The 12,642-nt window shown below is 45.2% G+C and overlaps 1 protein-coding gene across 9 annotated transcripts in view; it reads left to right on the forward strand.

The window, feature by feature from the left end:
* CDC25A (cell division cycle 25A) overlaps positions 1-12,642 on the forward strand; it is a 34,159-nt gene that overhangs the window by 13,459 nt on the left and 8,058 nt on the right. For 6 of the 9 annotated variants that reach the window (XM_012538268.3, XM_004283886.4, XM_012538267.3 and 3 more), the window contains 7 exons: positions 276-449; positions 5,253-5,351; positions 7,493-7,555; positions 7,643-7,741; positions 8,445-8,575; positions 10,269-10,380; positions 10,591-12,527. In XM_012538268.3, the coding sequence (XP_012393722.1) occupies positions 276-449; positions 5,253-5,351; positions 7,493-7,555; positions 7,643-7,741; positions 8,445-8,575; positions 10,269-10,380; positions 10,591-10,731 (819 nt within the window). In that variant the 3' untranslated portion in view covers positions 10,732-12,527. Of the gene's footprint in view, positions 1-275; positions 450-5,252; positions 5,352-7,492; positions 7,556-7,642; positions 7,742-8,444; positions 8,576-10,268; positions 10,381-10,590; positions 12,528-12,642 lie in introns of those variants that run through there. The other 3 variants (XR_007479588.1, XM_033412980.2, XM_033412979.2) reach the window with 2 other exon arrangements.

Below are 12,642 nucleotides of genomic sequence, written 5' to 3' on the forward strand. Positions count from 1 at the left end.
GGACCCTGTGCAGACAGTAGGCTTTTGAGGGCATGGATAGTCTTCCTCATTTCCATATAATGTCAGCTTTAGAACATGTTCATTGAACACCAGGGACTTGGTGTCTACAATGTGCCAGGGACTAGATAAATGGACAGTGTCTGTTTCCTAATTTAGGATGGATCAATCTTAAACCATCCCAGGAAGTCCTTGATCTATTCTCTTTACCATTCAAGTGAGTGTATGTTAATGAAATACATTAAATGGGTCTCTTTCCCCCCCCCACCCCCACCAAGGGCAATCGTTGCAAGCTGTTTGACTCCCCTTCCACGTGTAGCTCCACCATCCCGTCAACGTTGAAAAGACCAGACCGATCGCAAGAGGAGTCCCCACGTGGAAATAGGAAGCGGAGGAAGAGCGTGGCTGGGGCCAGTCCCGAAGAGGCAGCTAGTCCAAAGAAGCCCCAGGAGGTTAGTTATGCAGGTTCTTTTTTGCTCAAGGACTGTGATATTGTATCTTTCAGTTCTAAAATGTCCATTTGATTCTTTTTCTTTGCTGAGACTTGCTGTTCTTGTTTCTCATTTGTTTCAGTCATGTTCATAATTGCCTGTTGAAGCATTTTTATAATGGCTACTTTAAAATCCTTGCCAGGCAATTCCAACGTCTGTTTCTGGTGTGGCTTTCTGTTGATTATTGTTTCCTATTCAAGCTGAGATTTTCCTGGTTCTTGGTATGACAAGTGATTTTTCAGTTATATCTATATTCTTTGGATATTATGAGGCTATGTAACTCTTCTGTTTTAGCAGTCAGACCTCTGGTACTGCAGGAAGGTGGGGATGGAAGTTCAGGTTCCCTTGATATGCCACCATGAGGTGGGGCAAGCCTCATGTTTGCTGGGCAGGATTGGGAGTTCAGGCTCCCTTCTAGGCCTCCGCAGACACCATCCCAGTGGAGTAGAGATTGGGACACTTAAGTACAGCTGGGCAGGGGTGGAAGTCTAAGCTCCCTACTTGTTGGGTCATGGAGTAGGGCCATAAATTTTTTTCCTTGATGTTAGTTTTAATTTTTCTTGTGTCCTGTTCTATGTAGATATATAAATTTCCCACTACTTTAGGTTTGTCTCACAACTTTGATTGTAGTGTTTTTCATTGTCAATTAGTTCTAGGTATTTTAGTTCTTTTATTTCCTTGTGATGAGAACTCTTAGGATTTATTCTCAACAACTTTCATATATACCATACAGCAGGCTTAACTGTAGTCATCATGTTGTACATTACATCCCTGGTACTTATTTATATTATAACTGGAAGTTTGTACGTTTTGACCACCTTCATCCAATCCCCCTCCCCCACTGCCTGCCTCTGGTAACCACAAATCTGATCTCTTTTTCTATGAGTTTGGTTTTTGTTTTGGTGGTTGTGGTGATGGTTTGTATTGTGTTTTTTAAGTTTTTTCATTCCCCATATAAGTGATGTCATATAGTTATTTGTCTTTCTCTGTCTGACTTATTTCAGTTTCACTTGGCATAATGCCCTCAAGGTCCATCCATGTTGTCGCAAATGGCAGGATTGCCTTCTTTTTGTATGGCTGAGTAATAATCCATTGTGTGTGTGTGTGTGTGTGTGTGTGTGTGTGTGTGTGTGTATCACAACTTTGTTATCCATTCATCCGTCAATGAACACTTAGGTTATTTCCATTTCTTGAATATTATAAAGAATGCTGCTCTAAACATGGGGGTGCAGATATCTCTTTGACATAGTGTTTTCGTTTCCTTCTAATATATTCCCAGATGTGGAATTGTTGGCTCCTAGTTAGTTCTGTTTTTGATTTTTTTTTTTCTTTTTTGTCTGCTTGCTGCACTGCACGGCAGGTGGGCCGTTAGTTCCTTGACCAGGGATCAAACCCATGCCCCCTGCATTGGAAGCGCAGATTCTTAACCACTAGACCTCCAGGGAAGTCCCTATTTTCAATTTTTTTGAGGAACGTCCGTACTGTTTCCCATAGTGGCCATCCCACTTTACATTCCCACCAATATTGTACAAAGTTTCCCTTTTCTTCACATCCTTGCCAACACTTGTTTCTTGTTTTTGTTGTTGTTGTTGTTGTTTGTTTTTGGCATCACCATGGGGACTGCAGGATCTTAGTTCCCGACAAGGGATTGAACCCGGACCCCCAAAGTGAAAGTGTGGAGTCCTAACCACTGGACCGCCAGGGAGTTCCCTCTTTTTTTTTTTCATTTTTATTTATTTACTTATGGCTCCATTGGGTCTTTGTTGATGCGCGCAGGCTTTCTCTAGTTGCGTCGAGTGGGGGCTACTCTTCATTGTGGTGCTCGGGCTTCTCATTGCGGTAACTTCTCTTGTTGCAGAGCACAGGCTCTAGGCCCACAGGCTTCAGTAGTTGTGGCTCTCAGGCTCTAGAGCGCAGGCTTAGTAGTTGTGGCACATGGGCTTAGTTGCTCTGCGGCATGTGTGTTCTTCCCGGACCAGGGTTCGAACCCATGTACCCTGCACTGGCAGGCGGATTCTTAACCACTGCACCACCAGGGAAGTCCCCATCTTTTCTTTTCGATGATAGCCATTCTTATAGTCATGAAGTGATATCTCATTGTACAACAGTTTGATTTTCATTTCCCTAAACGATTAGTGATATTGATCATCTTTTCATGTACCTGTTGACCATTTGTGTATCTTTAGGGAAATGTCTATTCAGGTCCTTTGCCTACTTTTTAAAACCAGATTATTTTAAAGTTGCAGACGTAGAGAATGGACTTGAGGACACGGGGAGGGGAAGGATAAGCTGGGATGTAGTGAGAGAGAAGCATTGACATATATACACTACCAAATGTAAAATAGCTAGTGGGAAGCAGCTGTATGGCCCAGGGAGATCAGCTCGGTGCTTTGTGATTGCCTGGAGGGGTGGGATAGGGAGGGTAGGAGGGAGATGCAAGAGGGAGGGGATATGGGGATGTATGTATACCTATAGCTGATTCACTTCGTTGTACAGCAGAAACTAACACAACATTATAAAGCAATTACACTCCAATAAAGATGTTAAAAAAAAGATTGTTTTTTCGCTATTAAGTTGTATGGATTCCTTATATATTTTGGATATTAACCCCTTATCAGATAATATATTTTACAAATATTTTTTCCAATTCTATAGGTTGTCTTTGCATTTTGTTGATTTCTTTTAATGGGCAGAAGCTTTTTAGTTTGATGTAGTCTCAATTATTTTTTATTTTGTTGCTTGTGCCTTAGGGGTCAAATCTAAAAAAGTCATTGCCAAGACTCATGTCAAGGAGCTTTTTTCCTGTGTTTTCTTCTAGGAGTTTTATGGTTTCCTGTCTCACATTTAAGTCTTTAAGCCATTTCAAGTTATTTTTTGTGAGTAGTGTAAGATAGGGGTCTAATTTCATTCTTTCACATGTTTATATTCCGTTTTTCCAGCATGATTTATTATTGAGAAGACTGATCTTCTCTTCATTGAGCATTCTTGGCTCCCTTGTCAAATACTAGTTGATGGTATTTATACAATTTATTTTGTAAACATGCACTTTAACTTTTCTTGTGGACTTGCTGGGTCCTAGGCTAGGCATGTGTTTAGCTTTAGCAGACACTGCCATATAGCTTTCCAAAGTGGTTGTCCAGTCAGCCCTCCGTATCTGGGGGCTCCGCATCCATGGATTTAACCAACTTTGCAATGCATTCTTTTTTTTTTTTTTTTTGCGGTATGCAGGCCTCTCACCGTTGCGGCCTCTCCCGTTGCGGAGTGCAGGCCCAGCGGCCGTGGCTCACGGTCCTCGCCGCTCCGCGGCATGTGGGATCTTCCCGGACCGGGGCACGAACCCGTGTCCCCTGCATCGGCAGGCGGACTCTCAACCACTGCGCCACCAGGGAAGCCCCTGCAATGCTTTCTTACTGAGCACTAGCTGTACTACGTGTCATTTTATATGAGCATCCTTGGGTGTCCTGAAACCAATCTCACAGATACCGAGGGTTGGCTGTACTCAGAACAGTGTGTGAGAGTTCCAGTTCTTCCACATCCTTACCAGTAGTATCCGGTGTTGTTCATCTCTTTAACTTTAGCCATTCTGGTGAGTGTGTAGTATCTGATTTTAACTTGCATTTCCCTGATAGTTATTTTTCTTGGTCTTAGATTTTCTTCTCTATTACTCAGCCAAGTTTCTAGCCCATATTTCTATTGGGTTGTCTCTTATTTGTGGGAATGCTTTATATATTCAGAGATGAATCTTTTATTGAGATGGATGCATATCTGCCCACTCTGGCTTGCCTGTTCTTACCTAATCTTGTTGTTTTGATGAACAGAATTTCTTGATTTTTTTTTTTAAACATGTTTTAATTTATCAGTCTTTTTATGTTTCGTGTTTTTTGTGTACTGCTTAAGAAATCCTGCGACTTCCCTGGTGGTCCAGTGGCTAGGACTCCACGTTCCCAATGCGGGGGGCCCAGGTTCGATCCTTGGTCAGGCAGCTAGATCCCACATGCCGCAGCCAAGAGTTTGCATGCCACAACTAAGACCTGGTGCAGCCAAATAAATAATATAAAATACACTAAGTGTATAAAAGAAATCCTTACTTCCCCACGATTAGCCCTTTTGATGTGTCCTTTGAAATATGAGTGCTTCCTTGCTACTAATGACAAAGTGTTCCAGGTTTATCTTGTACATTTCTTGTCCCAGCCTGGAGTCAATCAAAAAGCTCTGGTTTCTTTTAGTGGAAAATACAGTTGACCCTTGAACAACATGGGTTTGAACTGTAAGGTCCCCTTATACGCAGATTTTTTTCAATAAATACATACTGTGGTACTGCATGATCTGTGGTTGGTTGAATTCGGGGATGTGAGATGGTGGCCCTAAACCCCGTGTTGTTCAGGGGTCAGCTGTATTATTTAGAGAGCACACTGACCTAAGGGCTACTTACTGCAACCCTGGAGCTTCTCAGTGGGTAGAACTAAGAAATACTTTTTTTAGACTTAGCCCTAATTTTAATCCTTCTTTTTTTTTTTAAAAAAAAAAAAAAAGGAAGTTTCAGAGCAGTTCAGTTAGAATTGAATTCAGTTCAAATAACAGTATACCTAGTCAGTAACCCATATTCTTTTTTTCACTCTAGATTCAGTCAAATAAGAAAGGTATCTTTTTGCTAAATATGGATGTTAACATTTCAGTCTCTTCTTCCTGACATATTCCAGGTGAATGTTTTCATAAGTTCTGTTCAGAAGCCTGGCCTCATTCTCCACCTTTGATTTGTTACAGATTCTACATCAGTCTTTATGCCTGGTATCTTCCCCAAAAGGGACCATTGAGAATATTTTGGATAATGACCCAAGGGACCTTATAGGAGACTTCTCCAAGGTAATTGCACGCAGAACTGCTCTGTGATGCAGGATTGGCAGGGGGTACCTAAAATGCCCCCCTCGGCCTTCCTCCCTCCCTGAAGTGGTTCCTGGGGTTCCCCCCACCCCACCCCACCCCACCCCGCCAAGGGGACGCAGTTTGAAGTTTGTTTTAAGATAAGGAAACACATTCATGATCAGGTGTATCTCAGTCTCTGTGGGACTATAGACCTTACTGATGCTGGTCAGAGGTTTCAAGTAGGGAGCCACCCACCAGCCGCCTTGACACCAACCCAAAGACCAGGCTCTCTGGGAACTGTGTTTGTGATTATAAAAGCAGTACTGCAGAAAAGTGTAAAGAAGCAGAAATAAACCTCTAGCCTCACTGTATATAAGTCTGTATATCAAAAGGTCCTCTTAGAATGTCCAGGATTGAGACTAAATTTCTCCATTGTCCAGAGGAGCATGGCCCTAGAGGGAAAATGCCCTCAGGGAGGTCCAGAGGATGGTCTGCTGATGGCCTCATACAGGTTGGCTGCCTTTGAGCTGTGGTGAAATGTGACACATTCCTGTGTCAGTAGTAGCTTGTTTAGCCACATATGACTTGAAGGTCCCCAGACCAGTCTTTTATGTTTTAATGTAGCTAACATTTATGGAAACACTTATCATGTGTAAGGCAAAGATTCCAAAATGAGACACAGTTCCTTCCCTCAAAACACTTAACATACGGTCAGTAAGACATCATGCCACATAGACATGTACCACATGTATCACATGGTAGATTGAAGTAAACATCAGTGCAGTGAAAGCAGCAGACTAAGAAATAAAAGGGTTGGGCTTCCCTGGTGGCGCAGTGGTTGAGAGTCCGCCTGCCGATGCAGGGGCAGGGGTTCGTGCCCCGGTCCGGGAAGATCCCACATGCCGCGGAGCGGCTGGGCCCGTGAGCCATGGCCGCTGAGCCTGCACGTCCGGAGTCTGTGCTCCGCAATGGGAGAGGCCACAACAGGGAGAGGCCTGCGTACCACAAAAATAACTAACTAACTAACTAACTAAATAAATAAATAAATAAGAAATAAAAGGGTTGTCTCAGTCTCAGCTAGGCGATTGGGGAAGGTTTGGATCTGGGCTAGATATTTCAACCAGGTGGGAGAAATAAGTGGATTAAAAATAGAAGACAACAGGGAGGGGGAAGGGTAAACTGGGACGAAGTGAGACAGTGGCATGGACTTATATATACTACCAAATGTAAAATAGATAGCTGGTGGGAAGCAGCTGCATAGCACAGGGAGATCAGCTTGGTGCTTTGTGACCACCTAGAGGTGTGGGATAGGGAGGGTGGGAGGGAGACGCAAGAGGGAGGGGATATGGGGATATATGTATACGTATAGCTGATTCACTTTGTTATACAGCAGAAATTAACACACCATTGTAAGGCAATTATACTCCAATAAAGATGTTAAAAAATAAATAAAATTTTTAAAAAATAGAAGACAGTTCTAGTCTGAAGGGAAGAGCAAGCCAAGACCTGGGTGTGGTATATCCTTGCTGGTAGAAGCTTGCACCTGAATTGAAGCTGTGGTTGGTTGTGTTTGTCATAATGACCCCACACATGGCCACGGGATTGGGTGAGCACTTGACTCGGCCAGTCCGCCCTAGTGAGTAATTACTGATGTGCCCGTCCTTCTCCCTCAAGGCTGGGCCCAGCCTCACTCATTCCACCTCCAATGTCTAGCACCATGCTGGACATAGCAGGTGCTCAGTAAACAGTGAAGTCATTCCTCTCTGTGTCCTTTATGTGCTGCACACAGTCTGGCTGCTGAGGTGAGGGTTCCTAACAAAAGTGGGAGAAAAAGGAAATCACCTGAGGTTTCTGTATTCAAGTCTGGCTTACTTGCTGGCTAACCTTGGACAAGGTACCTAGCTTTGACATATGGGAATGGGGATAATGTGCCTTATAGGTCTGTGTGAAAATTCAATGTCAGGATATTAATGAAGTGGCTAGACAAGTAACCAACATATTCTATTACATTAATGTTTGTTTTTTTTTTTTTTCAAGCTGACTCTTACCAGGAAGGCAAGCAATATAAAAATGTTGCATTTTTAAGCTTTTGGATTTGCTAAGTATTTCTCTCTCTCTCTCTCTTTCTCTTTTTTTTTAAGTGTTACCTCTTTCATACAGTTGCTGGAAAGCATCAGGATTTAAAATACATCTCTCCAGAAATTGTAAGTCATCCTTTTGGAACCTGCCACACATGGAATCTACGTGTTCCTGGCAGCCAGAGTTGATTCTCCTTGGCTCTCTCTCCACAGATAGCGTCTGTTTTGAGTGGCAAGTTTGCCAACCTCATTAAAGAGTTTGTTATCATTGACTGCCGATACCCATATGAATATGAGGGAGGCCACATCAAGGTATGGATTCCTGAGGCTTGTGGGCGAGCCCTGCTGTTGTGGGAGGCATAGCAGGAGCCCTGGACAGCATCTGTGATTTTTTCTTTTAAAGGCGGAGGTGACACCTGGCTGCTCATTATAATGCTCACATGCTGGTTATAAGAATTGTAAAAAGAAGCAGTGGGAGTGAAAGGCATTTGACTCCTGGTGCACTGAAAGAATGTTCCCTGGTCTGCACTAATCTCTACCACACTGTACGGCAACTGCTTCCTGTTCTGTCCCTCACACCATCACCATCACCATCACCATCAGGGACATTTCTAAATGGTACCCACTGACTTCTAAGCCATGCCTGGACATGAAGCCATGAGGAGAAGCCAGTCTCTGGCAACATGTCCCAGTCTGTGCCAAGCCTAATGATACCTCTTACATTTATAGTTGCCTGGTTAGTTGGGTGTTGGAACATACTTTCCCAGGAAGAAAGTAATTGGTTGTGCCCTTTTAATCTTTTAACCAATAATATAGTGTTGAAATACGGTAAGGAGGTACTTTAAATACAGTGTTAGTGTTTGCCACTGTCGTGGCCGTGAAAGTCCCGGGCATTCACAAATACCACTCATACAGTGCACACAGTCATAACAGAATTTGAGGTGCCCATTTGAAGACCAGTCTCGAAGAATCATTACTGCGAGTGTGAAACATGAGTCTCTTGGTGCCTTCACAGGGTGCAGTGAACTTGCACATGGAAGAGGAGGTTGAAGACTTCTTACTCAAGAAGCCCATCGTACCTACGGATGGCAAGCGTGTCATCGTGGTGTTCCACTGCGAGTTTTCTTCTGAGCGAGGCCCTCGCATGTGAGTGGGCTCCAGGGCATGGCCCCCATGGTGCTTTTGTGGGACCGCCTGTTGCACATCGAATGTCATTTCCATGCCTTAGCCTACACACGTGGTGTGAAAATACCTAGTTTTGTAAAAGTATCAATTCACGTGTAACAGGTATTCTCTCAAATCCTTACCTGTTTTGCAGGCAGTTGATTTCATGAACAGCTTCCTGGAGTGTAGTTTATAGGCTGCCCTAACAGTTTCACAGTAGTCGTCGTGGAGGGCTTTCTGGCTTCCCCAGTCCAGCCTGTGACACAGGTGTTCCCTGTGCAACATCCCCCGAGGATCTGGCCTCTGCTTCATCACCCTCACTCCTGAGTTAGTCCTGGCTACTGCTGGGCATGGCCTACTGTCCAGCCTTCCTTTATATTGAATTAAACTCTGGCTCTTCCAGTTTCCCCCACTGTCCTTATTTCTACCTATGGGGCTACTGTTCTCAGGTGACATCCTTCAGGTACAGTGTGGTTGCTCCTTATGCAAATGCCAGAAGAGTGTCATATCCTCTCTGCAAAACTTGATGTGATGCTCTTGAACACTTGTCAAATCCACGTTTGCAAAGGAGTGGATTATGTTACCTTCACGTTATTGCCACGTTAGAGTTTAAAAGAAATGCCCCTGCCCCCCCATCCCCACCCCTTATTAATAAGAACTTCTGTTAGGGCTTTGGTGACTAAGGCCCTGTTATAATTTACTACAAAGATAAGTTTTATACCAAAATAAATGAAAGTATAATTACAATAAAATAACATCACTTCAGATTTAAAATAATACTCTGATGCTCTAACAACATCTTTCCACACTCTCACTAATGGTGACAGGACTGGTTCTGAAAATGTGGTCAGAAGTGAGTGGTGGTATTAAAAAGCTAGGGGGAGGGCCAAACAGCTGCCCATCTGTGCTAGTTCCCTTCAGAAAGGACTGCCAGCCTGGACGTGTCAGGGGCTATTGAGGCAATGAAGTTACAGCAGTGAGCAAACAGGACTGACCTGCCGCAGGGGAGGTCCCAGTGGAGAGACGGAAGATGGTTGTGACAAATGCTGAGCAAACAGGGACAGAGGTGGCAGGGAGCAGTGCAGCTTCACTAGGAGGTTCCAAGAGAGACTTTTCTCATGGGACTGGGTTCAAGTTCTTGTGCCACCTTTTTATTTGGAACCATTTCACGCTCAGAAAGAGTGCATGCTTCCCCTGATTTCATCGACTGGTGATATTTTGCTGCATTTGCACACACATAACTACAGGAGTATACAGTACACTACACAATAGTCCATTTTAGTACAGGATGCAAGTAGGTGCCCTGAGACAGGAGCAAAGCTCAGAAGGAAGTAAGGGAGAGACACTGGTCGTGGAGGGTGGAGAATGCAGAGGGAAGCTGGCTGGGAAGCTGTCACTGAAGATTAGGTGCTGGTGGTGGCAGGGAAGATGCTGGGCAGAGATCAGTTGCTAGGGCTGTTTAACTTGAAAATTTGGGAAGAGACCATCTACCTGCCAATACGAGGCAGTGGCACTGGCTCTGAACACTATTCCTGAAGATAACAGGTGGCCAGGAAATCACAAGTCAACACTGATTGTTTCCAAGAATGAAGGTAAGGTTGGGGAGATGTGTGTAAAGAACACTGCTTTCACTGTGTAGAGCTAACCATGCTTTGGCTTTCCTTCCCCTTTATAGGTGCCGATATGTGAGAGAGAGAGATCGGCTTGGTAACGAGTACCCCAAACTCCATTACCCGGAGCTATATGTCCTGAAGGGCGGATATAAGGAGTTCTTCCTGAAATGCCAGGTAAGATGGACTCTCTGGAGGGCAGGGGCCGCCCCTGCACCCAGATGTCTGGTGGTCGTGGGTGTTTCTTGCCAGGGGTCTGGGGATTTGCCCCGCACACAGAAGGGCCCTAGAACCTGCTGAGCAGAGTCTTGCAGCCCCCGGCAGGGAGGGCGCAGGAGTGTGCTTATGAAGCAGGTGTGCCCTGACTTCGTCCTGTCTTCCCGCCAGTCTCACTGCGAGCCCCCCAGTTACCGGCCCATGCACCATGAGGACTTTAAAGAAGACCTGAAGAAGTTCCGCACCAAGAGCCGGACCTGGGCCGGGGAAAAGAGCAAGAGAGAGATGTATAGCCGTCTGAAGAAGCTCTGAGGGTCTCAGTGCCAGACAGCAACAGCCTGAGCCTCCCTCCCTACCCCCCTCCCCTCTTTGCTACAGAGAAACTGGAGCAAAGGGGCCAGCCATGTGACATTTGGAGAGAAGGCCTGAGGCTTCCATGTCTTAAACCTACCTCCCACTCTCCCAGGGTTGGAGCCCAGAGCATCCTGCTGGCTCTTCTGTCCCTGTAAGTTGTCCTCCTTCTGCAACAGGACGGTCTGCCAAGGCTGTCACGTGCCACAGCACAGTTCCAAGCACCAAGTCAAGATGTTCTGACTCCTCATCCCCCACAGCTGGATGAGCCGCCTGGGCCTCGTTGGGCAATGGCCTTCTCTCCTGAGGGGGGAGGGGTAGGAGAGTCCGAGTGGAGAGAAGACTCACAAATGCTGCTGGCCAAATACCAAAGACGGCCTGCAAAGGAAAGGTCTTTGTGGGATAACCCATATCATTAATTTATTCAACTTCATCAGTCACTTTCTTTTCTTTCTTTTTTTGTAATCAACTCCTGGAGACTTTTATTTAACTGCTTTAAGTTACAATACTGCCATCCTAGGTGGGGTTTTATCATCCCAGGGACTACCTCTGCCTTTAATTTTTAAAAAAAAAGAAAAAGGGAGGGGGAAGAAGGACATGAGTTGTGGGACAGAGAACTAGGCACTCTGTCACCCCTAGGAGGTGCTGCAGTACTGGGGCTGCTGCTATTAATATACAGCCAAGGACTGAGATACTGGTGGGAGCAGGCCCCAGACTCAGGCTTGGCTACAGGACATAAGCTAAACCTCCCAGACCTACCTCGAAGGCCCCTGAGATCTACTGGGGTGACCCTGCTCGCTGTGATGTTGCTTGTCTAGGAGTCACGGTCAGGAAAGCACTTGAGGCAGATTCCATTGGGCCACCCCCAGGTCAGTGTTGGAACATGGTAGAGCAGGTATCCCAGTGTAGGCGGGCAGGGATGGGGGGCTCTGCCAGATAAGGGAAGGGAGTATATATTGAGTGTCTTTCTTCTATTAGTCTGATACTCTTTGATTCCTTCTATTTTAATTTTTTAAAAATAGTCATTCTATGAGTCAAGGAGTATCAAATCAGTGTTGGCTGGGCCACCCAAGGTTGGGGAGAGGGGCTGGAAGCCCTGGGCATTAGAAGGGAGTGGGTGCTGGCAGAGATGACTATAGAATGTGTTTCTCAGGAGGCGGCGTGGTGGATTTTGCAGGTAAAACTTTGAGTTTATCATGTTTTAATTTGAGGGACAGGGAGAGATGGATCATCACCAGTTGCCCCTCATCTCATCCCACAGAAGTAGGGGTCTCAAAGGAACACCTCCCAAGGAGCTGGGGCTGAGTTGATTGATTCTAGACAGGCCTGTTTGGTTCCTGCTCATCCCCACCCTTAGGCGCTGGCTTCCTCACCATCTTTGCTCCATTGGGGTATAGTGAAGTTTTTCTTATATAGCAGATTCAGTCTCCCCTCTTGCCCTGGCTTCCTGTTCTGCAGGCAGGGAGAGAATCAGTGATACTGGAGATGACTGGTTGCTGTGTTATGGGTTTGAGTTGCATTTGACTATAAAACAATCTTGTTAGAAAAAGTATGTGGGGAGGAGGGGAGCAGGGGGAGAAGGCCTCTTCCCCCACACACATTGAGACACATCTTAATTAGTCTGTAATCTTGTTTGTAGGGATTCTGTTGGTTGAATGCCTGAAAAGGGAGGTGGGATGGCCTTCAGAATGTACCAGCTTAGTAACACTGGTAACCAACTGTTGCAGGCTCTGAAAATAAAAACAATCTTGAACCCATGCTCTCTGCCTACTTCATAATGTATTTAAAGGGAATTGTGAGTCCCTTTAAAAGTTCTGGGACCACACTTGACTAAAACCAGAGGCTGGGGCAGCGACATTTCCTTAAGAGGCC

This window comes from Orcinus orca, chromosome 10, assembly GCF_937001465.1.
Source record: "Orcinus orca chromosome 10, mOrcOrc1.1, whole genome shotgun sequence".
In the NCBI taxonomy this organism is placed as follows: Eukaryota; Metazoa; Chordata; class Mammalia; order Artiodactyla; family Delphinidae; genus Orcinus; species Orcinus orca.